Here is a 26,872-nt window from a genome sequence, read left to right on the forward strand (position 1 = left end):
TTGTGGTCAGGTCTGTTAAGTCTGTAGTAGTTGTGTTGGGTCTGTTAAGTCTGTAGTAGGTTGTGGTCAGGTCTGTTAAGTCTGTAGTAGTTGTGGCTGAGTGGATTAAGTCTGTAGTAGCTGTGTTGGGTCCAGCAGTCGGCTGTAGTCAGGTCCATCAAGCCTGAGTTTACCTGTAGTAACTATGGTTGAGTCCAAAAAGTCAATGTCTGTCTGTGGTGGCTGGTGTTGAGTTCACCGGCTCCACGGCTGCCTGTAGTAGGCTGTGGTTGGGTTCCACAACTCCGTGTTCCCCTGTAGTAGGTCACGGTCTGGTGCTTCCCAGGAGCTTCCCCAGGGGTTGGGCAAACAGCCCCAAATTGTTGAAAACTCCACATTTTTCTGCTCACCTTTGCTCATTTACTTTGAATGCTGTGGTGGCTTCCAAAATTCGGGAATGGAGATTTTTTTCTGTGGACAAGCTGACACCAAATCTAATTTGTTATAATTTTTTGTTGATCACACTGATGTTTTTCATGGAAGAGTTAATTTTTTTGGATTCTCTTGCCTCATGGCCCTGTTATATTAGAATGATAATGATAATAATGATGATGATGATGATGATAATAATAATAAATTATTATATATTATATATTATATATTATATATTATATATGGTATATTGTATATTGTATATTATATGTATAATATATGTATATTATATATATTATATGTATTATATATATTGTATCTATTGTATCTATTATATATATATTATTTATATTATATATATTATTATTGTTATTATTATTTGGAGTTATCCAAACCAGGAGGGAACAAACCCCTGCAGCAGCCTCCAAGCCAGCCCAGTGACCCACCACAGTGCCACCACCACCACCATGACCTCAAGGACATCGACCGCCACCACCCAAGGAGAAGAAATGGGACAGAAAGAGACCAGGACGGGTTCAGTGCCACAATTTGAGATTGTCCAGAAGTTGTGGACATCTGCTGGATGAGGGATTAAGAGCTTCAACCCTCTTCTCCTCGATTTCTGTGCTGGCCACTGGCCTGAGGAACATTTCGAACTCTGCCAGTTCTCAACACTTCTCCCAAACTCCAGGTTTGACACCGCAGGTTTTTATGGGCAGCTGTTGCTCATTTCCAGCATTTTTGCTTCAAATTGCTTTTCCCTCTCTATCATTTTGAGGGCAAAAGTCGTATTTAGAGGGATTGAAACCCAGCATCGCTAAAAAAGCAGCTCCCACACTGCTGTGTACAGCACAGCTGTGGCCTCTTCTGGTCATTCCTGCTGGGTTCAGCTCCAATTATCCCAACTTTTTCATCCAACAGAGCTTCACTACAATATTGTTTTTGCCAAACAGCACAAATCTGAGCATTAGAAATGAAAATATTATCAAAGCAATGTCAGTGAAGGGAAAAACCCAGAATACATGGGATTTCTATCTCCACTCTCCACTGCATGGAAAAAACGGGTTTTCCTCATGGAGTATCTTGGAGTTGCATCGCTTTGCTCGTCACTTTTTATGGACAGACTCCACTGCAGCGCAGCAGCGGCTCCTTGGAAACAAAACTGGTCCCCACAGAGTGAGAAGAGAATCCCTGCACTGCTTCTGGATGGTGGAGTAGTTCAGAGCCATCAAAAGTACAGCGATTCTCTGAACTGCTTTTCATCTCCTCCCAGGAACGCACCTTCAACTGCACAAAACCTCCAGGCTCTCCAAAGGACTCTGCTGGCAGAGCTGAGCCTGGAGTTTCCCGTAGTCATTTATTAATTTATCAACCTCTGGCAATTCCCATTTGAGAATTTCCCAAGGTGCTTTGGAGACACTGCGTCCAGAGTTTCTCTGCTCTCTCAAAGGCTGCTTTGAGGGTGAGAAGGACCAGTGACCGCACCGTGGTCCCCTCCAACCTCATCCCTTCTGTGATTACAGGGCCAGAGGGAAGCTCCTTGTGTGTCCAACCTTGTGGATCCAACCCAGCAACAGCCATCCCACAGAATCATGGAATCACGGAACTTCCAGCTTGGAAAAGCCTTTTGAGATCATGCAGTCCACTGCTAAGGCCACCACTGGCCATGTCCTAAAATGTCACATCCACATGGCTTTAAATCCCTCCAGGGACAGATATTCCAGCCCTACCCTGGGCAACCCTTTGGCTGAAGAGATTTTTCCTAATACTGATGCTCCTTGAGTAACCTCCCAGATTCCATCCCTGAAAGCCCCTCCAGGGGCTAAAAGCACATCTCCCTGATGATTCCCAAAATCATGAGGGAAAACTGAATTTCCCCCAGCGCCCCACTTTTAACAGATGGCAGAAAAATTCACCCATTTCCCACATTAGGCTGGGCTTAGGAAAACCACCCGGGATCCGAAGGCACTGAATCCTATTAGAAAAAACATATTTTATATCTTGCTTCTTCCCAATCCAAGCTCTTCCCCACCAAAGCTTCAAACTTGCTCTTATTTTCACTTCTGTCCTTCTCCTCTTTGTTTTTCCACATGTGACAACGTGGAATCGTGTCTGATCTACGACTTAGGTGTGCTTGAGAGAGAGGTGTTAATGCACCTCTGTGACGTGAGGTGGCAGCTGAATTTTAGAGCTTCTCTGTGTTATTTGAGCTCAAATCTGGAATACAAATTATAAAATACAAGGGGAGCTTTACAGCCTTCAGTAAAATTGGAGTAAGACGTGATCCATTGCGCATAATTCCCTGAATATATCTGAATGTCGACATCACACATGCGTGTCTTCAGTGCAGTGCTCTGGATGTAATTACTTAAATATCTCCCTCAAAAATAAGAATTGAGGCATTTGGACTTTACCTAAGTGTGTGGATTTCTCCTGGCTGCAAGGCCCAGGTTCATTAGAGGACAGATTTAATTGCTACATCAGAGTTTGTGTGTTGATATTCGACATCTGACGCGCGAAAGTTCAGGGACGCCAATCAGGCGCGGTGCAGATGCCACTCTGCAAAATGTTCTCAGACAGTCTCCATCTGTCAGATATGGTAATCCCTGCTCTCCATCAATAATTCACCTCCTTCACTCCATGTTTCCCGCATTTGAGTCGGAATTTTTAATGTCAGCCCCAGCAGAGGCTCCACCTTGGATAGACGGCGTTGCCTGATCTGCATTCCCCACTCATTCCTGCCCCGGAGCCTCTCGCCTTTGGCACTTCAAGAATAATTTCTCAGTTTATTTGTTGGTTTTGTTGGTTTTTTTAACTGCAAAAAATCACAGCTCTCCTTTTGGGCCGTCTCATCTCACTCGAGGGTGGAAGTCAGAGGGTAATTATAGCAATCACACCAAAATCCAGCTTGGATGGATCCTGCCTTTCCCAGGAAAGCTCCTGGGGAACACTGCGGGGGCGGCTGAATCCCCCAAATAAGATGTTGCTGCACAGCTGAAGAGGGAGGAAAGGAGAGCAGGGGAGGGAAGAAGATGATGTGGAGCTGTTCCTCCACGGGTCAGAAAATGCTGAGTGGCTTCTTGTCCCCAGCTGACCCCATGGAGCCCATAAAATCTTGGTTACATCCCAAACTCTTTGCAGCCTTAAATCCTTAATGAGAATTAATTAAAAAAAAAATAAATATATAGATATATATATATATATAGATATGGAAAGCAACTTTTTACACAGGCCACAGATAGTGACAGGACAAAAGGAGAGTTTTAAACTAAAAGAGGTGAGATTTGGATTAGATTTTAGGAGGAAAGGCTTCATTGTGAGGGTAGTGAGGCACTTGGAGCACCCTGAGATAGAGGAAGGTGTCCCTGTCCACGGCAGGGGATGGAACTGGATGGGCTTTGAGGTCCCTTCCAACCCAAACCATCCCAGGATTCTTTGATCCCAGAGCCAGGAGATGGCTGACTGTTGAGAACATTCCCTGGCATGAGGGCAAATTCTCCCCATAATCATCAGTCCTTCAGCCCCGGTGACAAAGGAAGGTTCCCAGGTGCCCCCAGCAGCAGCACCCCCAGCTCTCAGCATTTGAAAGGTGGAAAAAAATCATCCTGGGACTTTCTTTGACCAAAGGGAATAAACCCTGAAGATATGAAGTGACAGCTATGAACGTTACAGATCCTGGAATGACCTGCACATCCCTATGGAACCTCAGCAGAAGGTGAAGGATGAAACTCCTGGTTTCAGAATGCAGCTGGAAATAATTATTTAAGATTATTTAGGATTATTTAGGATTGTTTATGTTCATCAGCTGAACGTGTGGCTTTGCATCAGGACTCACCACCAGCTCTGAGCTGGCTAAAACCTCCAAGCCAAAAGTCAATGAATTAAAGATCTTGTTGATTAAAGAGTAATTAACTATAGAGGAAATGGAAATCCGAGTGTCCAGTGCAACCATTTCACCACCATGGTCACCGCTGACCCTTATCCCCAGCTGCCACATCCACATGGTTTTGAACTCTTCCAGGGATGGTGACTCCACCACTGCCCTGGGCAGCTGTGCCAGTGCTTTATAACCCTTTCTGGGGAAAAAGAAATGTTCCTAAATCCAATCTAAACCTCCCCTGAACGACTTGAAGAGCTGGAACCCTGTTGTTCCTGGGCTACACCTGAGGCCATCCCTGCTCTACCCCAATGCTGTCATGGTTGGTCCTCTCAGTTTTGCTACTCCTGTCCTTACCTCAGTTTTCCTTTTCCTTCCTCTATCCCACCAGGAATTGGCCCTGGGACATTTCTCTCCCTTGAATTGACCCTGGGACATTTCCATTTCCATTTCCATTTCCATTTCCATTTCCATTTCCATTACCCTTCTGTTCCCTTCCCCTTTTTCCCACTTTGTCCCCCTTTTTCCCCCCTTTCCCCTTTCCCTTTCCCCTTTCCCTTCCCATTTCCCATTTCCCATTTCCCCCTTTCCCCTTTCCCTTCTCTCCCTTCACAATCCCTGCAGCCCGACCTGGCCACATCCTCGCTGTCCCTCTGTGTCTCCCCAGTGACATTTCCCTCCCTCCCAGCCATTCCCTGCCCATTCCCAGCCCTCCCAAGGAACACATTTCCCAGCTGGGAAAGCTCCACTCCTCTCAGTCTGATTCAGAGACAGACAGGCAGGTTTGACTGCAGTGGCTCCAGCTCCATCAGCGCTGGGATCGGTAATTCCCGAGCTGATATCGGGGTCTGAGGGCTCCTAATGAGATCTGAGTGCCAGGGCAAAGCCATCTGCTCGTCCTGGGCCTCTCCGGCTGTGGGGCTCCTGCTGGGAAGATGCTGCCTCCTGTGAAAAAGGCAGGACATTTTCCTAATTGCTGCCATTTGCAGGTGGGAGCCGGGCAATAGAGATGCATCTCCAGCTGACAATCCGATATTTACCTTTCCTTCAGCTGCAGACAAATGCCTGGGGTGGCTGCTCACGACACACTTGATGGTTCTTCCTTTTATTTATTTTTTTCACAGTCATTTCTTTTTTATGTGTGTTCAATTCCCTTCTTAAGAATCTGCCCTTTCCCTTAAAGCTGTTTGTTGGGAATTTCATCAGAACCTCCCAGAACAGGATCCAGCACAGAACCCACCTTTAAGCATGGGAGGAAAAAGCAGTTTCTAACCCCAAATAGGAGATCCAAAGTCTCATGGGAGAGCTCAGACATGGGGTTCACATTCCCGTGCACTCACAGCGGGATCTGTTCCCATGGGATGGCTCGGGATGTTTGCCCAAGCTCAGTCTGAGGGTTGGGCTCTTCTCCCAAGCTGACAAAACAAAAGGGAACAACCTCAGGTTCCAGGAGAGGTTTAAGTTGGGTATCAGGGAAAGTTTCTTCCCCAGAAGTTTTCCAGCCCTGGTGGAGTCCCCATCCCTGGAGGGATTTCAAAGCCGTGTGGATGTGGCACCTGGGGACAGGGGCAGTGCTGGCCTTGGCAGTGACAGGTAAAGGATTGGGCTCGATGATCTCAGAAGGCTTTTCCAACCCAAATGATTCCCTGATTCCAAATGAAGATGATCCACTGAAGCCCATTCCTTGTGCTGGGATGTGCCACTCTTTGCTACTCTAAAGCAAAAAATCCCCTTTAATTAAGGAAAACCAATGGAATTCCCTCTTTTTCCTCGCCTGGAGTTCTGCTGGATCCCATTTCCATCCCTGCATCCATCTGTGTCTCCAGCCCAACCCTCGTGTGATGCTCCATGAGATTTCCAGAGCCTGCAGCTGTGGAAGTGCAGGGAATCAGGGGAAGCTCCTTGGACTGGACAGAGAGCAGAGGATTTGCTGGAATGTTCCTACGGAAGTTTTAGAGCGAGCACACAAATAAAGCCGCTCTCTGTGCACACAAAATCCTGCTAAAGCCAGTGGTGGATCCACCACACACACACACAGAGGCTTTACCTGGACCTAAAAATGAGCTTTCACACTCATCCTCGTATTTCTCTGGGATGAAAAACTTATCAGAATCTGGACACCATCTGGAACTGCAGTTTTGGTCTCCTGATCCAGACTTTAGACCTGGTCTAAGACTCTGCAGCCTGTGGGGAGCTGTGGGGAAAGCCCTGGGGCCTCTTCCCAGCCAAAACCTCTTCCCAACAAAACATTTTCCATGTTTCCTGTGGAAAATGAAGTGCAGGGAGAAACTGAGGGCCCCTGCAAGGCTGGGAACCCGGCAGAACTCCTTGTCCCACCCCCTGAGCCCCAGCCAACGTGTCCTGGGTGGGTTTCCCAAGGATCCAGAGCCCCTGGGGAGCCCACCCCACCCCACTGCCCACCATGGACCCCATGGATTTGCTCCATATTTTTGCTGCCATCACCCACAACCCAAATTCTGTGCAAATAAAGCAAACATTGACGATTTCCCAGAGCCACCACAGAGGTGACAGCGGCCACCAGGACTGACACCTCAAACCCTGGCCTGAAGAAAACAATGCCCACCTCACATTCCACAGGCCTGGAGAAACAAAATGATTCAATTCCAGCTGGACAAACAGAGTTTCCTGAACTCAGACCTTCTATTAAATCACTTCCACAAGTAACTGGCCGGTGGCAAAGCATCATCACCGAGGCCAAAATCACTAAAGGTGGAAAATAAGAAGAAAAACTTCCAGCAAGAAAAATCCCTTGCCTTTAATTACCATTAGCAATGCAGCATGACAGAGGGAGATAAACACACAGGCACCTACACAAATAAGGAGCTTGGGAACACAAAGTAATTACTTTGATTTTTTTTTTCCCCCCCCTCTCACCGACATTCAAAACTTATTAGTCTCCAGAAAGCACATATCAGCAAAAGACTGTCACCTCGGGGATAAATGAGGGATTTGTTTGTAATTCATTTCCAGGAGAATATATCCTGATGGTTTTAAGGCAGAGGAGGAACGTGCTCTGGCCAGAACAGACTTCTTAAAAGTGTTTATTCCCATCTTCCCCAGCTGCTTCCCTGGAAATGGGAATGCCAGGTTTCTGCTGGCTGAGAAGTTCACCCCCATTGATTGTTTCTCTAACACGCCACAAACCGAGCGAGGAAAAGTCAATGAAGCCTCTCAGTTTTTCAGTCCATTTCCAGTTTAGGAAAATTGAATTAATCTCTTTACTCGGAGCAGCTCAGACATCCCCGTCCAGGCAATGAAAATCATTGCAGAGGCCACAAAAACCTCTCTCTTTAAAGGTTACAGAGCGAAGATTAAAAGCGCCTCCGGGAAGGGCTGAGAAGCCTGATCAAAATAAAACACTGAGTCAACACTGGAAAGGCTGAGCAGCACTGGTGCCTTCCAGAGCCTGCTGATCTTTCCAGATGCTTCCTTCTGGCACTTGGAGCACTCCCCATGGATTGGGGATGCTCCATGACTTCCCACATCCAGTGTGTTCTGGGCTAGAGGAACTGCTGTGTGAATTTAGCCCCTGATCCGGTTACTCTGGGGTTGCTACGGGTTGTAAAGCCTCGAGGGTTGTCCTTGAGGAATATTTGAGAGCAGCCCTGAGGAGAAGGACATCCATGGAGAAGAGAGTGGTTTGCTCAGGGCAGAGTCACAGCTCCCAAAATATTCCAAAATCTCCTCGCCAATCCTGTGCTGGGGAACTGGGAAGTTTCAGCAAAGAACTTGGGCACGCCACAGCTTCCAGGAGCTCGTGAAGGACTGGAAAAGATGAAAGTTTGGGAAACCTGGAGCAGGTGCTTGGCTGAAAAGGCCAAAGGATCTGGGGAAGGGTCTGGAACCCCAGGAGGTGCTGAGGGAGCTGGAAAGGGGCTCAGTCTGGAGAAAAGGGGGATCAGGGGGAATTTCTGGCTCTGCACAACTCCCTGCCAGGAGGGGACAGCCAGGGGGGTCGGGCTCTGCTCCAGGAACAGGGACAGGAGGAGAGGGAACGGCCTCAGGCTGGGCCAGGAGAGCCTCAGGGTGGATTTNCCCTTCTGTTCCCTTCCCCTTTTTCCCACTTTGTCCCCCTTTTTCCCCCCTTTCCCCTTTCCCTTTCCCTTCCCATTTCCCCCTTTCCCTTTTCCCTTCTCTCCCTTCACAATCCCTGCAGCCCGACCTGGCCACATCCTCGCTGTCCCTCTGTGTCTCCCCAGTGACATTTCCCTCCCTCCCAGCCATTCCCTGCCCATTCCCAGCCCTCCCAAGGAACACATTTCCCAGCTGGGAAAGCTCCACTCCTCTCAGTCTGATTCAGAGACAGACAGGCAGGTTTGACTGCAGTGGCTCCAGCTCCATCAGCGCTGGGATCGGTAATTCCCGAGCTGATATCGGGGTCTGAGGGCTCCTAATGAGATCTGAGTGCCAGGGCAAAGCCATCTGCTCGTCCTGGGCCTCTCCGGCTGTGGGGCTCCTGCTGGGAAGATGCTGCCTCCTGTGAAAAAGGCAGGACATTTTCCTAATTGCTGCCATTTGCAGGTGGGAGCCGGGCAATAGAGATGCATCTCCAGCTGACAATCCGATATTTACCTTTCCTTCAGCTGCAGACAAATGCCTGGGGTGGCTGCTCACGACACACTTGATGGTTCTTCCTTTTATTTATTTTTTTCACAGTCATTTCTTTTTTATGTGTGTTCAATTCCCTTCTTAAGAATCTGCCCTTTCCCTTAAAGCTGTTTGTTGGGAATTTCATCAGAACCTCCCAGAACAGGATCCAGCACAGAACCCACCTTTAAGCATGGGAGGAAAAAGCAGTTTCTAACCCCAAATAGGAGATCCAAAGTCTCATGGGAGAGCTCAGACATGGGGTTCACATTCCCGTGCACTCACAGCGGGATCTGTTCCCATGGGATGGCTCGGGATGTTTGCCCAAGCTCAGTCTGAGGGTTGGGCTCTTCTCCCAAGCTGACAAAACAAAAGGGAACAACCTCAGGTTCCAGGAGAGGTTTAAGTTGGGTATCAGGGAAAGTTTCTTCCCCAGAAGTTTTCCAGCCCTGGTGGAGTCCCCATCCCTGGAGGGATTTCAAAGCCGTGTGGATGTGGCACCTGGGGACAGGGGCAGTGCTGGCCTTGGCAGTGACAGGTAAAGGATTGGGCTCGATGATCTCAGAAGGCTTTTCCAACCCAAATGATTCCCTGATTCCAAATGAAGATGATCCACTGAAGCCCATTCCTTGTGCTGGGATGTGCCACTCTTTGCTACTCTAAAGCAAAAAATCCCCTTTAATTAAGGAAAACCAATGGAATTCCCTCTTTTTCCTCGCCTGGAGTTCTGCTGGATCCCATTTCCATCCCTGCATCCATCTGTGTCTCCAGCCCAACCCTCGTGTGATGCTCCATGAGATTTCCAGAGCCTGCAGCTGTGGAAGTGCAGGGAATCAGGGGAAGCTCCTTGGACTGGACAGAGAGCAGAGGATTTGCTGGAATGTTCCTACGGAAGTTTTAGAGCGAGCACACAAATAAAGCCGCTCTCTGTGCACACAAAATCCTGCTAAAGCCAGTGGTGGATCCACCACACACACACACAGAGGCTTTACCTGGACCTAAAAATGAGCTTTCACACTCATCCTCGTATTTCTCTGGGATGAAAAACTTATCAGAATCTGGACACCATCTGGAACTGCAGTTTTGGTCTCCTGATCCAGACTTTAGACCTGGTCTAAGACTCTGCAGCCTGTGGGGAGCTGTGGGGAAAGCCCTGGGGCCTCTTCCCAGCCAAAACCTCTTCCCAACAAAACATTTTCCATGTTTCCTGTGGAAAATGAAGTGCAGGGAGAAACTGAGGGCCCCTGCAAGGCTGGGAACCCGGCAGAACTCCTTGTCCCACCCCCTGAGCCCCAGCCAACGTGTCCTGGGTGGGTTTCCCAAGGATCCAGAGCCCCTGGGGAGCCCACCCCACCCCACTGCCCACCATGGACCCCATGGATTTGCTCCATATTTTTGCTGCCATCACCCACAACCCAAATTCTGTGCAAATAAAGCAAACATTGACGATTTCCCAGAGCCACCACAGAGGTGACAGCGGCCACCAGGACTGACACCTCAAACCCTGGCCTGAAGAAAACAATGCCCACCTCACATTCCACAGGCCTGGAGAAACAAAATGATTCAATTCCAGCTGGACAAACAGAGTTTCCTGAACTCAGACCTTCTATTAAATCACTTCCACAAGTAACTGGCCGGTGGCAAAGCATCATCACTGAGGCCAAAATCACTAAAGGTGGAAAATAAGAAGAAAAACTTCCAGCAAGAAAAATCCCTTGCCTTTAATTACCATTAGCAATGCAGCATGACAGAGGGAGATAAACACACAGGCACCTACACAAATAAGGAGCTTGGGAACACAAAGTAATTACTTTGATTTTTTTTTTCCCCCCCCTCTCACCGACATTCAAAACTTATTAGTCTCCAGAAAGCACATATCAGCAAAAGACTGTCACCTCGGGGATAAATGAGGGATTTGTTTGTAATTCATTTCCAGGAGAATATATCCTGATGGTTTTAAGGCAGAGGAGGAACGTGCTCTGGCCAGAACAGACTTCTTAAAAGTGTTTATTCCCATCTTCCCCAGCTGCTTCCCTGGAAATGGGAATGCCAGGTTTCTGCTGGCTGAGAAGTTCACCCCCATTGATTGTTTCTCTAACACGCCACAAACCGAGCGAGGAAAAGTCAATGAAGCCTCTCAGTTTTTCAGTCCATTTCCAGTTTAGGAAAATTGAATTAATCTCTTTACTCGGAGCAGCTCAGACATCCCCGTCCAGGCAATGAAAATCATTGCAGAGGCCACAAAAACCTCTCTCTTTAAAGGTTACAGAGCGAAGATTAAAAGCGCCTCCGGGAAGGGCTGAGAAGCCTGATCAAAATAAAACACTGAGTCAACACTGGAAAGGCTGAGCAGCACTGGTGCCTTCCAGAGCCTGCTGATCTTTCCAGATGCTTCCTTCTGGCACTTGGAGCACTCCCCATGGATTGGGGATGCTCCATGACTTCCCACATCCAGTGTGTTCTGGGCTAGAGGAACTGCTGTGTGAATTTAGCCCCTGATCCGGTTACTCTGGGGTTGCTACGGGTTGTAAAGCCTCGAGGGTTGTCCTTGAGGAATATTTGAGAGCAGCCCTGAGGAGAAGGACATCCATGGAGAAGAGAGTGGTTTGCTCAGGGCAGAGTCACAGCTCCCAAAATATTCCAAAATCTCCTCGCCAATCCTGTGCTGGGGAACTGGGAAGTTTCAGCAAAGAACTTGGGCACGCCACAGCTTCCAGGAGCTCGTGAAGGACTGGAAAAGATGAAAGTTTGGGAAACCTGGAGCAGGTGCTTGGCTGAAAAGGCCAAAGGATCTGGGGAAGGGTCTGGAACCCCAGGAGGTGCTGAGGGAGCTGGAAAGGGGCTCAGTCTGGAGAAAAGGGGGATCAGGGGGAATTTCTGGCTCTGCACAACTCCCAGCCAGGAGGGGACAGCCAGGGGGGTCGGGCTCTGCTCCAGGAACAGGGACAGGAGGAGAGGGAACGGCCTCAGGCTGGGCCAGGAGAGCCTCAGGGTGGATTTCAGGAAAAATTCCTTCATGGAAAGGGCTGCCCAGGGCAGTGCTGGGGTCCCCATCTCTGGAAGGATTTAAAATCCATGTGGAGGTGGCACTTGGGGACAAGGCCACTGGTGACCTGGGCAGTGCTGGGGGAACAGCTGGATTTCCTGATCTTAGAGGGCTTTTCCAACCTAAACACTTCCATGATCTCCCAAAACGAGGAGACACCCCAAGAAATGCTCCAGGGAATGCTGTGAAGGAACCAATTGGTGCCATCCTAAAACAGCTGCAGGTTCCACTGGGAATGAAATCCAGGGGTGGGCGATTTGCTCCGGGGAGTTTTGATGATCCCATAAAAATGTGGATCTTTGGGATGCAGGGGCAGTGCCCATCTGGGGAAGGGCCCTACAGGGACCCTCTGATCCCCTAAATCCCCCCAGGGAAGCAGAAGGAGGAAGGTGAGGATGAGGGCTTCAAGCTGAGGGGTGGTTTTTAATCCTCTGCGATGGGGAGTTTTGGTTAATGCGGTGAAACCACTAATTACAGCTAATTAAACCCGCACTGAGATCAAAGCTCAGCGGAAACTACAGGGGGGAGCAAACAAGGCGGAAAAAGAAAGGGAAGGAAAATACGGATTTTGTTGTATAACCGAGTCTTTAATTGAAAACTAAAGCAGCTTTGCTAATTAAAAGCTGCGAGCCCAAACGAGGACGAGCTCCAGACACAGGAGTCCAGTCTGTGATGGAGACAACACAACTTTCCCACACTGCCAGCAAAGGGAAGCTTTTCCTCCAGAGCCTCCTGTGTCCCTCATCCCCTGAAGGGAAGGGAATTCCTGGGATCCAGACTGTGAAGATTTGGGGATTTTTACCTTTCACAGCTCAGGCTGTGAAGTGGGGGGGATTAGAACGTGCTGGTTACTCAGCTAATGTGGGGTTTACTCAAACTGAATGATCTTCACCCCAAATTTAGTCCTGGCTTGAGGGCAGCCCCAAGGAGAACATCTGAGATACTTCACTCACCCAGAGATGGCAGGGGAGCATCACAGGAGCTCTGCAGAGACTCCTGACTGAACAAAGGGATTCAGGTTGGGATTTGCTGGATCTGATGCTCTCCACACACAAATCGAGCTCAGAGATGGCTCTCAGAGGAAGATTCCCTCCATCAGCTCCACCCTCAGCGACCCTGGGCACCCAGGCACAACCACGGTATTGATCAAGAGTAAAATCAGACAGAGAAATAAGATTTGGCAGTGAAAAGTCTTCCTCCAGAGCACGGGGATGTTTAAGTGCTTCCCTTTCCCTCGGCAGCTCCCAGTAGATGGCAGCAGGTCACTGCTGATTCCTGCAGCAGGGAACAGCAGAAATCTGGGGATAATCGAACAAAAAACTGCCCAGCCTGCCAGGACAGGAGCCCTGAGTGCCCAGGATCCAAACCTGGCAGCGCAGCCCTGCTCCCCAAGCCAGCAGTGATGCAGGGTTTGGGGTGGGTTTGATAAAAGCTCAGCTCCAGCTGCATCCTCCATTCTAAACCCTCCCCTCTCACAGGATCATGGAATTGTGGAATGCTTTGGGAGAGAAGGGACTTTAAGGATCATCCAGTGCCACCCCCTGCCATGGGCAGGGACATCTTCCACTATCCCAGGGTGCTCCAAGCCCGTCCAACCTGGCCTAGGAATAAAGACGGGTTTTGAGTAATGGGAGCATTGCCCAGACCCATTGAGGGGCTGCAGCGTGTCCAGGGATGGGAATGGAGCTGGGGAAGGGTCTGGAGCCCCAGGAGAGGCTGAGGGAGCTGGGAAAGGGGCTCAGCCTGGAGAAAAGGGGGATCAGGGGGAATTTCTGGCTCTGCACAACTCCCTGCCAGGAGGGGACAGCCAGGGGATCGGGCTCTGCTCCAGGAACAGGGACAGGAGGAGAGGGAACGGCCTCAGGCTGGGCCAGGGGAGCCTCAGGGTGGATTTTAAGGAAAATTCCTTCTCCATGAGGGTTGTTAAACATTGGCAGGGGCTGCCCAGGGAGGTTTGGAGTCCCCATCCCTGGAGGTGTCCAAGGAACTCATGGATGTGGCACTCAGTGGAGGACAAGGTGGGGGTTGGCCACAGCTTGGATTTGATGGTCTTAGGAATCTTTTCCAACTTCCATGGTGCTGTGAGTCCATGATTTGGGTTTATTGATGGCCAAACCAGGACCAAGTGGAGCTCTGATGGCTTCTCCCCACCCCATTTCCCCGGGGATCCACCGGCACTGCCAATGTCCCTGCTGTGGGGACACATCCCAGCCAATATCCCTGGAAATGTCCCAGCCAATATCCCTGGAAATGTCCTCAACAGCAGGAAAAGATTCCTGCAGGAATCCTGGTCCCTGCAGCAGGAGTGGCCGTGGGAACAACAGGAATGGCAGCACAGGGAAAGCTCCAAACGACTCCCAGGTGTGGGGACACCTCTGGATTCCAGAGGCAGGGAGGACACTGAAACCCGGGGACAGTGACAGCACTGCTCAGAAAGCTTCATTTCCCAGGTCACAGTGACACTTGTTAGAGAAAATGTTCCCATTTCATCCCTGCTCTCTCTGTTCCCCTTGCAGCCACCTCAGCTCACTCTGCAGAACACTCAATTTTAACACTTGTACGACGCAGAAAACGGCGCTTTCTTTCCAGTGATTTCTTATTTAAGGGTGAGTCTGGAGCAGAATCCTCACCCTTTGTGACTACCTCTGATGAAATCTTCATAAAAACCCAGAGAATTTTTGGGTGGGGATAGAGGGAGAGGAGGAAAGAAGGCACAAGGGAAAGGACCTGAGTAGGAATTCAAATCTGAAGCTTTCATTCCTTTCATGCCATAAATCTAATTACGGGTGTGAAACTTTGGAAATTTGGAGGTATTTGGAAGTCATGCTCAGTCCTGGACTTTGCAACACATTCTTGGATATTCCACAGGGAGAAAATCCTGCTTTTTCTTTAACAAAGCATTGGAAGCCCCAACAACCTCCTGCATTTCTGCTGGCCTAGATACTGAACACACACAGGAGTGAAAAACCTATTAATATTTGCAGGAAATTTAGCAAATATTACAAATCCTTTGTGACACCTCAGCAGTCAGAACCAGCCTTTCTCCTGGTGGAAAAAACTCCTCACACCGCTTGGAAATTTAATTTTTTTTTCAATGGAAACATGCTCTGTGATGCTCTGCTGAGACTTTCCCTGCCTTGAACTGAGAATCTTAAAGTAAAAGTCATTTAAAACACATTTTCCCCCTTGCCATGGGACTGCTCCCAAAGCAGCAAATGCTGCTGTTGTCACCTGTGGGTGACAGAGCTCTGGAAAAACGGGGTTTAATCAGCAAGAGCCTCACCAGGACCAACAAATGGGTTTGCTGAGAGTCCTCCAGGTGATTTTGGCTTCAGAGGAGAAAGGGCTTCCCCTTCCAGCTTCCCTGGCTGGGATTTCTACTGCCTGAAGGACTGAGCAGAGAAGAAAGGAGATGCCCAGTGTTCTCTGAGGCCTCTAAAAAGCCTTGAAAACCGTATCAGAATTGAAAAATAAAAGCAAAATCAAAATCACAACGCTCAGGAAAACCTTAAAAAATGTTTGGTCCTTTCTCAACTGGTCTGGTCTTTCTTAACAAACTGTTTCTCCAACAGGTTCACTTTGAGAAAAGGAGCTGTTCCAGAATTCAGATTTAATGCATGGAGAGTGATGCACTGATTGTTAATTGTGGTTAATTGCTCCTTGAACCCTCGGTGCCATGGGCACAGAAATATCCAGGCAGGGTTGGGAGTCTCCAGTCCCACCCAGGATCCTCCAATTCCCTGGAAAAGCGAAGCAGGGAGGGAATTTATCCCAGGAGGTGCAGGGGGAAGGGAGAGCAGGGGAGGGAGGATTTCTCCATCAGCTCTGCCACTGCTCCTGCCCATGGAAAAACCACTTTATCTTGAAAAAGGCAAAAGTGAGAGTTAACCACAGCTCAGAGCATTTACAGAGTCCTGCCTGAGCCGTATCACAGAGGTACAAATCACTTTTATCCCAGCCTGATGTTGTTTTATGCCTTCTGGAGGGGAGCTGTTATGTTTATTTAATAGTTTGAGTAGACCTGGGTAGGGTGGAGTCCCTGGGGTGAGGTGAGAACCTTGCTGGGGTGATTGTGAATTCAGGTGAGCAGGGCAGGGCTTGGATGCACCAGAGCCTTGTTTATGTACAAGGAGAATCTGGGTAATAAACACTTAAACATTCAGGAGTCATCTGAAGAACTAAAGAATCAGACCAGAGCATGGAATTACACCCCAAAAGAAAAGAGGGAAGTGATGAAGCTGTTGAAAACAAGAAAAGAAATGTTTCTGGATTGATTTGATGGGAAGAAATCTGCACAAAGCTGCTGTGGGAGGGTGGGGATCAGATTCTTCCCCCAAGGAAAAAGGAACAGGACACAAGGAAGTGCCAGAGGAGGCTAGGGTTGGGTATCAGGAAAATTCTTTCACCACAGGATGGTCATTTAAGAAAAAATATTAAATTTGGGATGGTTATTCCTTGCAGTTTCTAGTGGACCTTTCTCCCTCCCCCTCCTGCAGGCCTCAGCATTCACAGCTTCCTGGTGCCAATGCTGATTGAAGAACTGGATCCAATAATGATCTGTCCCCAGATGAGATCCCAAATAAATGAGGCACCCAGTCTCCCTCCTCATCCAGGGAGCTCGAACTTCCCTCCCAATTCAGCCTCCAACAGCAGTGGCCAAGTGATGGCACCAAGTTTTCCCAGTGTTTGTGGTGGGTCAGGTCCCAGTTCCACACAAACCTCTCTTGTTTGACCCCATTCCTTCATTCCCAAGTTCCAGACCTTTCCTTTGGCTGCTCCAGGGCCCAGCTGCTGCCCCAGAGGATCAGCTGAGGAGCTCCCTGCAGCCAGCCCAGAGTCCAGGGGCCACAGCCACTGCTCAGGGCTTGCCCCCTCCTATCTCCTTATCCCTCAGTCCTCCCTGAATGAAGAAACCCCAAAATGTGGGAGAGGTTTGCAGGGGGTCTGTCACACCTGGTTTTGGGTTTATTTCGAGGGAGATGTCCCTTCAAGCCAACCTGGATCTGGATCTGGTGACCCTGAGCCTTCCACAAACCAAAACATTTCTCACCTGGAAAGAAATCCAAGCCCCAGTTTAATCTTGTTTAAGTTTTACCCTCTACCTTTGGCAGCTTTTCCCTGCCTGGGTTTTGGTTTTGGAGAAGCACAGACACTTTGGTGAGACCTCACATCAGCCTCAACTGATCCACATTTTGACTTGATGACCTTGGAGATCTTCCCAAACCTCAATAATCCCCCCAATTCTATGATCCCACATCCCTCTGAATGTTGTGTGACCAAAGGAAAGCCAAAATTGCCACTCCCACCTCCGCTTGTTGAACTTGACGCTCGTCTGGCCACCTGAGGCTTTTGGAAGGAGCCACCTCTGCTCCTGTGGGCACCAGAAGAGTGACAGAGCCCGAGGTTTGTGCTCACCTGGCGAAGTCCAGGTCAGCCTCCCGGGACATGGTGATGTTGGTCAGGTTTTGCTGCAGGATGAAGATGTTCCTGCACATTTTCTTGATGCCGGACTCGCTGATGCGCTTGAAGTAGTGGGCACCGTTGATGAGGATGCAGGAGATGAGGTGGCCCAAACCTGCAAAGGGGAAGGGATTTAGTGCCAATAATTCGTGGTAAAAACCCCAAAATTAGCACTGTTAAGTGGTGCATGTCAGCTGGATCAAGTGATAATTGGGGTTTAGCTGGAAACCCTCAGTGATCTTCATGGTGCAGTTTAGGACTTTCCACTTCTTTAGTAAAAACACAAAAGTGCCCCAAAACTCAGAGCTGTGTTATCACAACCACTGATTTTTAATCAGGCTTTGCATAATGTCCCATCCAGTCCCTCTCCCTGTCTGGGCAGAGCAATGGGTCACTGCAGCTCCTGTAAAACCACAGGATTTTAATCTGTTATCCAGGGTGGTGTTTTCCCTGTTCTCCCTGGAAAATTCAGTCTCCAGGAGCAGGAATGAGCTGCATTTTGATGCCCCTGATGCACAACCCCTCTCTGATCAGTCCTGAACAGATCCCTGTGTCTGAAGGAGGTCAGAAGGACACAGTTGGGGTTAAGGGACACAGGGATCCCCAAAACGATGCACCCACTCGTGTCACATTACAAAGAGCAGAAACCCAGCCTGATTTACACTGCACAGCTCTGGGCAAGCCCAGAGGCCAATTAAAAGTCTAAATTAAGGATTTAATTCATGTACAGGGAGCCAGTGTGGGGCATCTGTAAAGCTCAGACCCAGGTTTAAGAGGTGCCTGTGATTAAGGAGGACCCTGGGTGTGAATTTAAACCTCAACAGGATGTGAATGGTCCCTGTGGCTCTGTGTGGAGTCATTTCCCTCTTCTTGAACAAACAGGGAATCACAGAATCCCAGGATGGTTCAGGTGGGAAGGGACCTCAAAGCCCATCCAGTGCCACCCCTGCCACGGCAGGGACATCTCCCACTGTCCCAGGATGCTCCAAACCCCAATGTCCAACCTGGCCTTGGACATTCCAGGGATCCAGAGGCTGCTCTGGGAATTCCAGCCCAGGCAGGAATTCCTTCCCCAGATCCCATCCATCCCTGCCCTCTGGCAGTGGGAGCCATTCCCTGTGTCCTGTCCCTCCAGGCCTTGTCCCCAGTCCCTCTCCAGCTCTCCTGGAGCCCCTCCAGGCCCTGGAATGTTCTGGAAGCTCTCTCTGGATCCTTCCCTTCTCCAGGAGAACATTCCCATCTCTCCCAGCCGGTCAAACCCCACCTCAGTCTGCTTCATCCCCGAAAGGAATCCCGTGGAGCTTTGGGATGAGAATGGAAACCCCTTTATTGAGGAAGGATTGGGAAGCACCTGACCTTCAAAGATGTACTGGAACTTGTGCTGCTGCAGGCTGGCACTCATGGCCTCCTCGATGGCGCTGATGTCCTTGTTGAGCCGCACCACCAGCGGGTCGTAGTCCATGCTCTCCACGTTGGCCACGATGGCGTAATTCCCTTGTTTGGCCAGAGGGATCAGGTAGTGGAAACAATGAACCCTGTGAGGCACAAGAGAGAAACAACAAAAAAATAAATTTAAATCTTTTAAAATATCTGTGGGATACAAAGTGTTTTTTCCCCTTCCTCACGCTGGTAAAAAAATAACTTTAGGAGGTGGGTGGTGATGTCTGTGTTAAAGGCATCCTTCTCTTGTCATCCTTCAGGGATGGATCCAACAGATCCTTGGTGACAGATCTGATCACCATCATCCCAATGAATCTTTCTAAAAATTCCCCATCTTCACATACAATATCAGTCCTCCAACAAGAACTCCTTCCATGAAAACCTCATAAAAATTGATAACTGGCAGGACCAGCGAGCCAGGGTCCATGGAATGATTGTTAAAATTCCAAAACTGTGCCTATTCCCAAGCATTTCACCCTATTTCGCATATTCACACACAGGCACCAGGGGGACTGGGATTGTTCTCTGTTACTGCAGGTGGTTGGAAATGCAGAGTGAGGGATCCAGGGAAGCTCCCACCCCGCTGGGATTTTCCTGATGTCAGCACCTCTCCTCAATCCCTTCCACCCTTTGGACACGCGACGTGGTTTGGTGAATCCACAGCTCTGAACTTGGCTCCTGTTGGAGGCACTGGAGGAGCTGGGCAATGCTCTGCTCTAAATTACAGCAGAGTTTATCCCTGAATTCCATTTTAGGGATTTTTGCTTAACCCAAGTGTGACGAAAAGCCAGAGAGGCCAGAAACCCATCCCACGAGTCCGGGTTACCTCAGGCATCACCTCCCGTTACAGCCCAGCTGGAAAACTGCTCCATTTCTGTATTTCCACCACCTTTTCCTCAAACCCTCCCAAGCCCAGCAGGTGATGGATGGCAGGATGAAGGAGTGCTGACAGGAATTAATGTGGATTATTTTTTCAGAGCTCCACACTGACTCCAGCAGAGCACGCGGGGACGCGACATGGCTTGGGATGTGTCACCGAAGAACAAACTGATGATCCATCAAATCTCTGACATCCCCCTTCTATTTGATGCCTCAGAGCAAAGGGAAGCAATGAAAATACACCTGGCCTAAACAGTTCTCCAGGGAAAAAATGTCTTCCCAGCCCTGGGGTGGGCAGCTGGAAGCCTGAAGAAAGGGATTTGATTTTTGCATGTGAAAGGCAGAGACTTCATGGAATTATCCAGCCCTTGAAAAAAATCCAGCTGGTCCCCCAGTTCCTGCTTGAAAAAGTAGGAGGAGAAGCTCCTATTTGCAATCCCCTAAAAAACAGCCAAACTGTGGAGACACCTGTTAGACCATGAAAACACCATTGTGTTGTTTTGGAAGCACAAACTCCCTGAAAATCACATTTTTCCTGGTCTCTGAACCATAATCATGGAATCACAGAGCAGGTGGGTTGGAGTGACCTGCAAGATCATCCAGTGCCACCCCTGCCATGGCCAGGGACACCTTCCACCATCCCAGGATGCTCCAAGCCCCATCCAACCTGGCCTGGGACACTTCCAGGGATCCAGGGACAGCCCCAGCTTCTCTGGGAAGCTCCAGGTAAGATCTCACCACACCCACATTAAGGGATTTCTTCCTAAATTCTCTTTTAGTTAAGATACAAGCCTCCCTAAGAAATCCCACTTTTGGTTTCCTGCCTCCATCCCTCGTTTGGCCACCCATGATTTGGTGACCTGGCATTTTTGGACTAACCTTTGATGTTGCCATGGACAGGTTTATTTGTCTCCTCTGGATGGTCTGGAGGTCATCTTCACCTGCAGCCTCCCAAGATCCCCCTCCACCCCCAAATCCCAGATTTTTTACCTGACTTCCAAGTGCAGCACCAGCAGGCAGCGATCAGCCATCTCCTGGAAGGACCTGGCCAGCTCACTCAGGTTCTGCAGGATCTGCTCGGATGCTGGAAGGTGTTCCAGGCTGGCATGGCTGTCCTGGCCTGGGGACATGGCTGGCAAGAGAAAAGAGTGACATTTGGGACATTCTCCATCCCATCCAGAGCCTCCTGTGTGCTCCCATCCCACCTCTGATTCAGGGGTGGATCAAGGAACAAAAAGTTCTCCTGCAGTGGATTGAACTCCCAAGTGGATCTGAGGGGTTTCATCAACCACCAGGTTGATTTTCCTGGGAAGAGATTGCTCTGGGGTGAGAATTCCTGTGGCTGCAGAGTCCAGGAGTGTTTATCTTGCTCTGCTGGGAGGGAGGAGCTGCTTGGGAGCCAAAGCACCCACAGGTAAGAGAGTCCTTTTTGGTCACCACGATGAACCTCAGCTGAGTCCCCATCCCTTCTTTTGGTTTTGTTCCTTAACCACGGCTCCTGGGCAGTAAAAAGCAATTAAACCACAGCAAACACCCAGGAGCTGCTCATGGATCGTTTCCTTCCCACTGAGAACCCCTTGAAAAAGCTCCTGGAATTTTATCCCAGCCATGAGTGCAGGTCTAACTCCATAACTTCATCCCTTGTGGCAGCAAAAAGCAATTAAACCACAGCAAAGACCCAGGAGCTGCTCATGGATCGTTTCCTTCCCACTGAGAACTCCTTGGAAAATCTCCTGGAATTTTATCCCAGCCACCAGAGCAGCTCCAGCTCCATAACTTCATCCCTTGTATTTTACCCCAGGGCCTGAGCCCTGACCCTCCTGCAGGAGCATCTCCATTGTGATAAACAGAGTGTATTTATAACATCCATGACAAGAGGAACCCTCTGTTATCCCACACTCCACCCTAATCTGAGGAAGTGCATCCCAAATATCCGAGTTCAAGGCCTCATGCCAGCAGCACTTTGGAGCTGAGATCCTGCCTGGGGTGATCAGCAGAGGTTGAAATCAGGCTGCCCTGAAACACTTGAATTAAATAACGCGATTTCCAAGAGATCTCCTGGATCTCCAAGCCCCATTTCCCCAATCCCTGTGTCCTGTGGCTTCGAGTAGAGATTCCTGTGCCATATAAAAGATTTCTACCCTTGCTGCCTCTTTCAAAACACTTCTGTAACAGGGAAGGTAAAGTTTGGGATCAAATTTCCAGCTTAACATTCACTGATGTTTTGTATTTGCTTCTTTATACAGCAACATTATTCTTTCCCTCACGGAGTTCTCCATCTCTTTGTTGAATCATGGAATGATTTTCTCCAGGCTGAGAAAGCTTTCCCAGCTCTCTCAGCTGCTCCAGACCCTTCCCAGATCCAACACAACCCTGCACAGGAAGGATCTGTGCATTCCCAAGGAGCTGCTGACAATCAGCTTCCATTTTTGAGTGATGCTGATTTAAGGAAACGTGACTTTTGTACTCCCTGCTTTGGGAGTGGAACTTTGGATTAAACACTAAAAATAATCAGCCTAAAATGAAACACATGTACTTGTGTATGTAATACATGATCCAGTCTGAGAAGATTAAAAAATCATAGTGAGGAGATAAAAACCCCAAATTTTTATTCTTTTTTGTGCAAAACAAAGCAGAGTTGAACAAACAATTATGTGTGGAAATCACAGAAGATGGAAGTAGATGGCCTTTGATGCCCAGAGAAGCTCTGGGATCCCTGGAAGTGCCCAAGGCCAGGCTGGACAGGGCTTGGAGCAGCCAGGGACAGTGGGAGGTGTCCCTGCCCAAGGCAGGGGTTGGAATGAGGTGATCCCTGAGGTCCCTCCCAACCCAACCCATTCCATGAATTAACTCCAGGAATTAACCTCTCTCAGCAACTCCTGGGATCACAGCAAAACTCATGAAGTCATTTTTTGAACCAAGGAACACTGAGAAATTCCCAGCCTGGCAAATACTGCTGGAAATAATGAACTGGCCTGGAGTGTGTGAGAGGAACAGAGGGAAATGAGGGTGACAATCCAGCCTGGGAATGACGAGGATTCACCCCCCTGAGACTCCTGCCAGCCCCTCTCTGCTGCCTGAGCTCTGTCCCACAAAGAAAATTAAATTACCAGCAAGGAGTGAGGGTCTTATTTACACAACCTCTAATTCCAGATTACCCCAGGACTCTCAGGAGGCACCTGGGGAGAGCTGTTTGTCCTCCAAGTGACACCAGAGGGTGGCAGGACTTCAGCTCAGGGTCAGCTCTAAGGACAATTATCTGGTGACAGGACAAAGCAGAAAACCCCACCTTTACCATGCAGGAAAAAAACATGTTTTTTTTTTATTTTTTTAGCCCCAAATACTACATTTTGAGAAGTTTTTTTATCCTCCTGGAGATGCACTTGGTGCAGGAATCATCTCTCTTTAGCAGAGCCAGCTCTCTCCGGAGATGCCACCCTGGAAGTGCTGGAGATGGATGGAGCCATCACCTGAAAAGCAGGAGTCAGCTCCTTCCTGCTGCAGGGAGATGCACACACCATTTTTCTCCTCTCCACAATTCATTTGCAGCACTTTAAGTGAAGCTGTAATTATATTTGTCAGTGGAGATAAGGGGAGGAGGGAGATGGGCACAATCTGCTCCCTGTTTAAAGCACTGAAATCCTTCTGGGTGTTCTGAGCCCTCCCTGGCAGGGAGGAGGCTCAGGTGAGATTTTTTTTGGGGGGGTGAATCTGAATTTCTCCTGTGTGTTTTTGCTTTTAAAGGAAGCCTTTCAGAGCCCATCAATTTTCCTTTCTTCTCTGGACATCCAGAAGAGAAAATCCCATTCCTTTAAGTCTCACTCCAGATAGTTTTACTCCATCATTCTTGGCAGCATGAAGCCAACAAATGAGCTGGAGCAGCAAAAAATAATCAGAGCCTAAATTATTAAAGGGCTTTGAGTAAAAAAATGCCATTTGGAGCTGGCTGTGGAGTTGGGCAGTTCTTTGGGCAAAGGCTGAGCCTTCCTGTGGCTGTGGACCCACCACACTCTGAAAAAGGGAGGGATCTCAGACTGCTAAAATGCTGGGAAAAGGGGAAAAAAATAATCTGGAATGCTGGAAAAACAGAGCAGCCATCCAATTCTTCTTCCCCTTCTCCTTCCTAACCCATCTCCACCCAGCTGAACATGAGCCCACCTGGCCACCACAACACCCTGGCCAATGTCCTGCTCCACTGGCCTTTATCATCCTGGATAATTAATTCACACATTAATCTGCCCAAGGTGAATTTTCCATGCTGCTGGATCAAAGTCCCAGCTTTGTTTGGGATTTCTCCTCCCTGGCTGAAATCACAGCCCAGTCCTCTCCTTCTGAGGAAAAGAAACGTTTCATTCTGGCAAAGCTGAGAAAAATAAACTCATCACAAGCTTTGTCACCCAGGATTTCAGTGGCTCCTGACAGGCTGTGCCTTGTGAATCGATGGATGCAGATTGCCAGGCCTCTGGAATATTCAACAAAACCCCTGGAGCTGCTCAGGTGTGAGCAGAGTGACCACTGACAGATCCGAGTGCTTCAACAGCACAAGGAGCAAAATCGATCCAAGGAGACAAATTCTGCACCCTGAGCCTGAGGAAGGAACCCCCAAAACGCTGAGGATTTGCACAGCATTCCCTAATTTGCTTTATGGGGGACAGGAAAGGCTCACAGAGACATTTTACAGCTTTGCTGGGGGAAAAAATCCCTCTTCTTTGGGAGAGAGATGCAGCAAAGAACTCCTGATGGATTTAAGGACCAGTTTGCAGCTCCTCAAATTTGAATTTCTTCCTCCCTTCCTCTCCAGAAGAGGTAACTCCAAAAAAAAAAATAGGAAAAAGGGAATTTGTCATGGGGTAGCTGCTGGATTAAGCCTTTAGAGAGTCAGGGTTAATTCTTCTCTCTGCTGGAGACTTTCCTGGGGATCTCAGGCACCACTTTCTGCGCTTGAGTTCCCAGCAGGTAAAACCTGGATAATGTGTTTTTATCCATCACTGCCATTCCAGCTGACTCAGTTCTCCCTCTCTCCCGTTCCCACAGCTTTTAGCACCACGAGGAGATGATGCCACAAGGACACAAAATCGCTGCTGAAATACCTTCATAAAGGAGAATATCTGCTATTTAAAGGAAAAAAGTTTTGGGTGAAGCTGGGCAGAATTAGAGATGTGATGGTTTTTTAAAGGAGTGGGGTGTGAACACCAGATCCAACATCGAGGACTTAATTCAGCAGAATTCCTGCTAGGAAAAATCTGACTTCTACACCCAAAAAAGCATGGGAAAATTAGTACTTTTTTAATATTTCATAATTTAAAAGCCACCTCTGTGGTTTTTTTATGGTCAGTCCCTCTGGGACCCAGCAAGGGAAAGGAGCTGCTGGTGAGGAAATCTTTGTGAGGGGACAGGAATATCACCAAGGTCACCATGCCCCACCAAAAGGTGACTCCAAGGTACAGATCAGTCACTGCCTTCTCCTAAATTTGGGAGTTCCAGCTTTCTAGGAAAGGACTGGAATGAGCCATGAAAGCTGGAGCTGGATTTTGATTCTCCTACAGTTCACGGGGTTCATTTCAGAGCGATGGGAATTCAGGAAGCACAGCTGGATTTTGGGGATGACACCTTCCCTCTGCTTCTCTCAGGTGTGAATATTTGGGTCTCTTAGATATGAACAAATACTTCAAATATTCACCCAGACATTGCTGCTTTTTACCAAAATTGTTCTCTTTTGTAGGGTTTAAATCCAGGGAAATAAAACACTCAGAGGAACGATTTCCCCCAAGGCTTCCAAGATCATGGAATGGATTTTGGAAATGGAACCAAGAATGATGGAAGGGAACTTTAAAGGCCATCAGTCCAACCTTCAGCATATCTGGCACCTCACAGCTGGATTTGGGATCTCAGCTGTCTAAATTGTCTCAATTCCCAGCATTTTACTGGGAATTCAGCTTTTACTGGGATTAACAGGGCGCTCACTGGTGCCAACAGGACAAAGTTACTCTTGTAGGACAAACAGAACTGAAGAGGAAACGAGCTCAGGGAGAGCTGCTCATTAATAAATCTCCAAGCGAATTCCCACTAATGAGTCCTGTTTTCTCAGAGAAAAATCAGGGCTGTGGTGGAGGAACCTTAAGGAAGGGATTTCCCCTTGTAAATCTCGAGGTTCTGACAGGGAAGAACTGCAAGGAAAAATAATAAAAAAAGAAAAAGCAAGAAAGAAAGAAAAGGAAAGCAAAAAAACAAAAGAGGACTGGCACTGAGAATTTCATCCCGAGGCCTCTGTGTCCTTAAAATCCAAGTGTGGGAGAAGGGACAGAGCTGGGAAAAAAAGCATCCCGACCTTTTAGAGGTGGGAAGGAAGAGCTGCAGCCCCCATCAGCTGGGTAAACACTAATGATGAGCAGAGCCCAGACTGTCACCGGTGATAAAGAGCAGCCTAAACACTCTATTAGTTTTTCATTTGGGGAATTAATGTTTTTTACGGCGTGTGTACACTCGGCCCTTAATGAATTGTCTCGTTAGCGCTGCCTGCGGAGCTCCTCCGCTGCCGGCCATAAATTTCCCCAGGAAATTAGCGCTTTAAAAAAGGCAATAATTCCTCCAAAAAAAAAAAAAAGTGGTTTGTTTTCTGTTTTTCTGCAAAGATTCAGCTTTGGGAAAAATAAAAAAAAAAAAACCCACGGGATTATTTAGAGGGGGGGAGAGGAATCTGTTAAATAAAATTGAGGGGCAACATAAGTGTGTGAGGAGGTTTGAGCTCCATCCTGCAACTCCTGGAAGGTTTGGTTGATCCACACTTTTCTTTAAACACTGGAAAAAGCTTGAAAATCACCCAAAAACAATTGGTTCATAAAAAATCTCCAAAGATCAGGTGGTTTCCACTAAAAAAATGGGGTTTTTTTCACTGAAGGGAGCAAAATTGTGAAGGGAGAATTAAGAGCAGGATCCTAACACAGAATTAGGAAGTTGATTGCAGTATAGGATTCCCTAAAAAGTTCAGGATTTGCTGTTCCAGTGCTGGGAAAAGTCCTCTGTGTTATTTTTTTTCTGTTTTCAGTCATTTATGATGTAACTTTCCCAGAACTTGCCCTTCTCAGAATTATTATTTCCCGGGCTGAATTCTATTATCTCAGAAGTGACTTGATTTTTAAAAGTCTTTTCAT

The 26,872-nt window shown here is 48.3% G+C and overlaps 1 protein-coding gene across 1 annotated transcript in view; it reads right to left on the reverse strand.

The window, feature by feature from the left end:
- The window catches only part of EXOC4 (exocyst complex component 4), a 294,646-nt gene that overhangs the window by 10,423 nt on the left and 257,351 nt on the right, over window positions 1–26,872 (reverse strand). The window contains exons 15-17 of the mRNA XM_015627621.2: window positions 20,712–20,853; window positions 18,759–18,937; window positions 17,358–17,517 (exon numbers count right to left, since the gene is read on the reverse strand). Coding sequence (XP_015483107.1) covers window positions 17,358–17,517; window positions 18,759–18,937; window positions 20,712–20,853 — 481 coding nt within the window. The remainder of the gene's footprint in view (window positions 1–17,357; window positions 17,518–18,758; window positions 18,938–20,711; window positions 20,854–26,872) is intronic.

This window comes from Parus major, chromosome 1A, assembly GCF_001522545.3.
Source record: "Parus major isolate Abel chromosome 1A, Parus_major1.1, whole genome shotgun sequence".
Lineage (NCBI taxonomy): Eukaryota > Metazoa > Chordata > Aves > Passeriformes > Paridae > Parus > Parus major.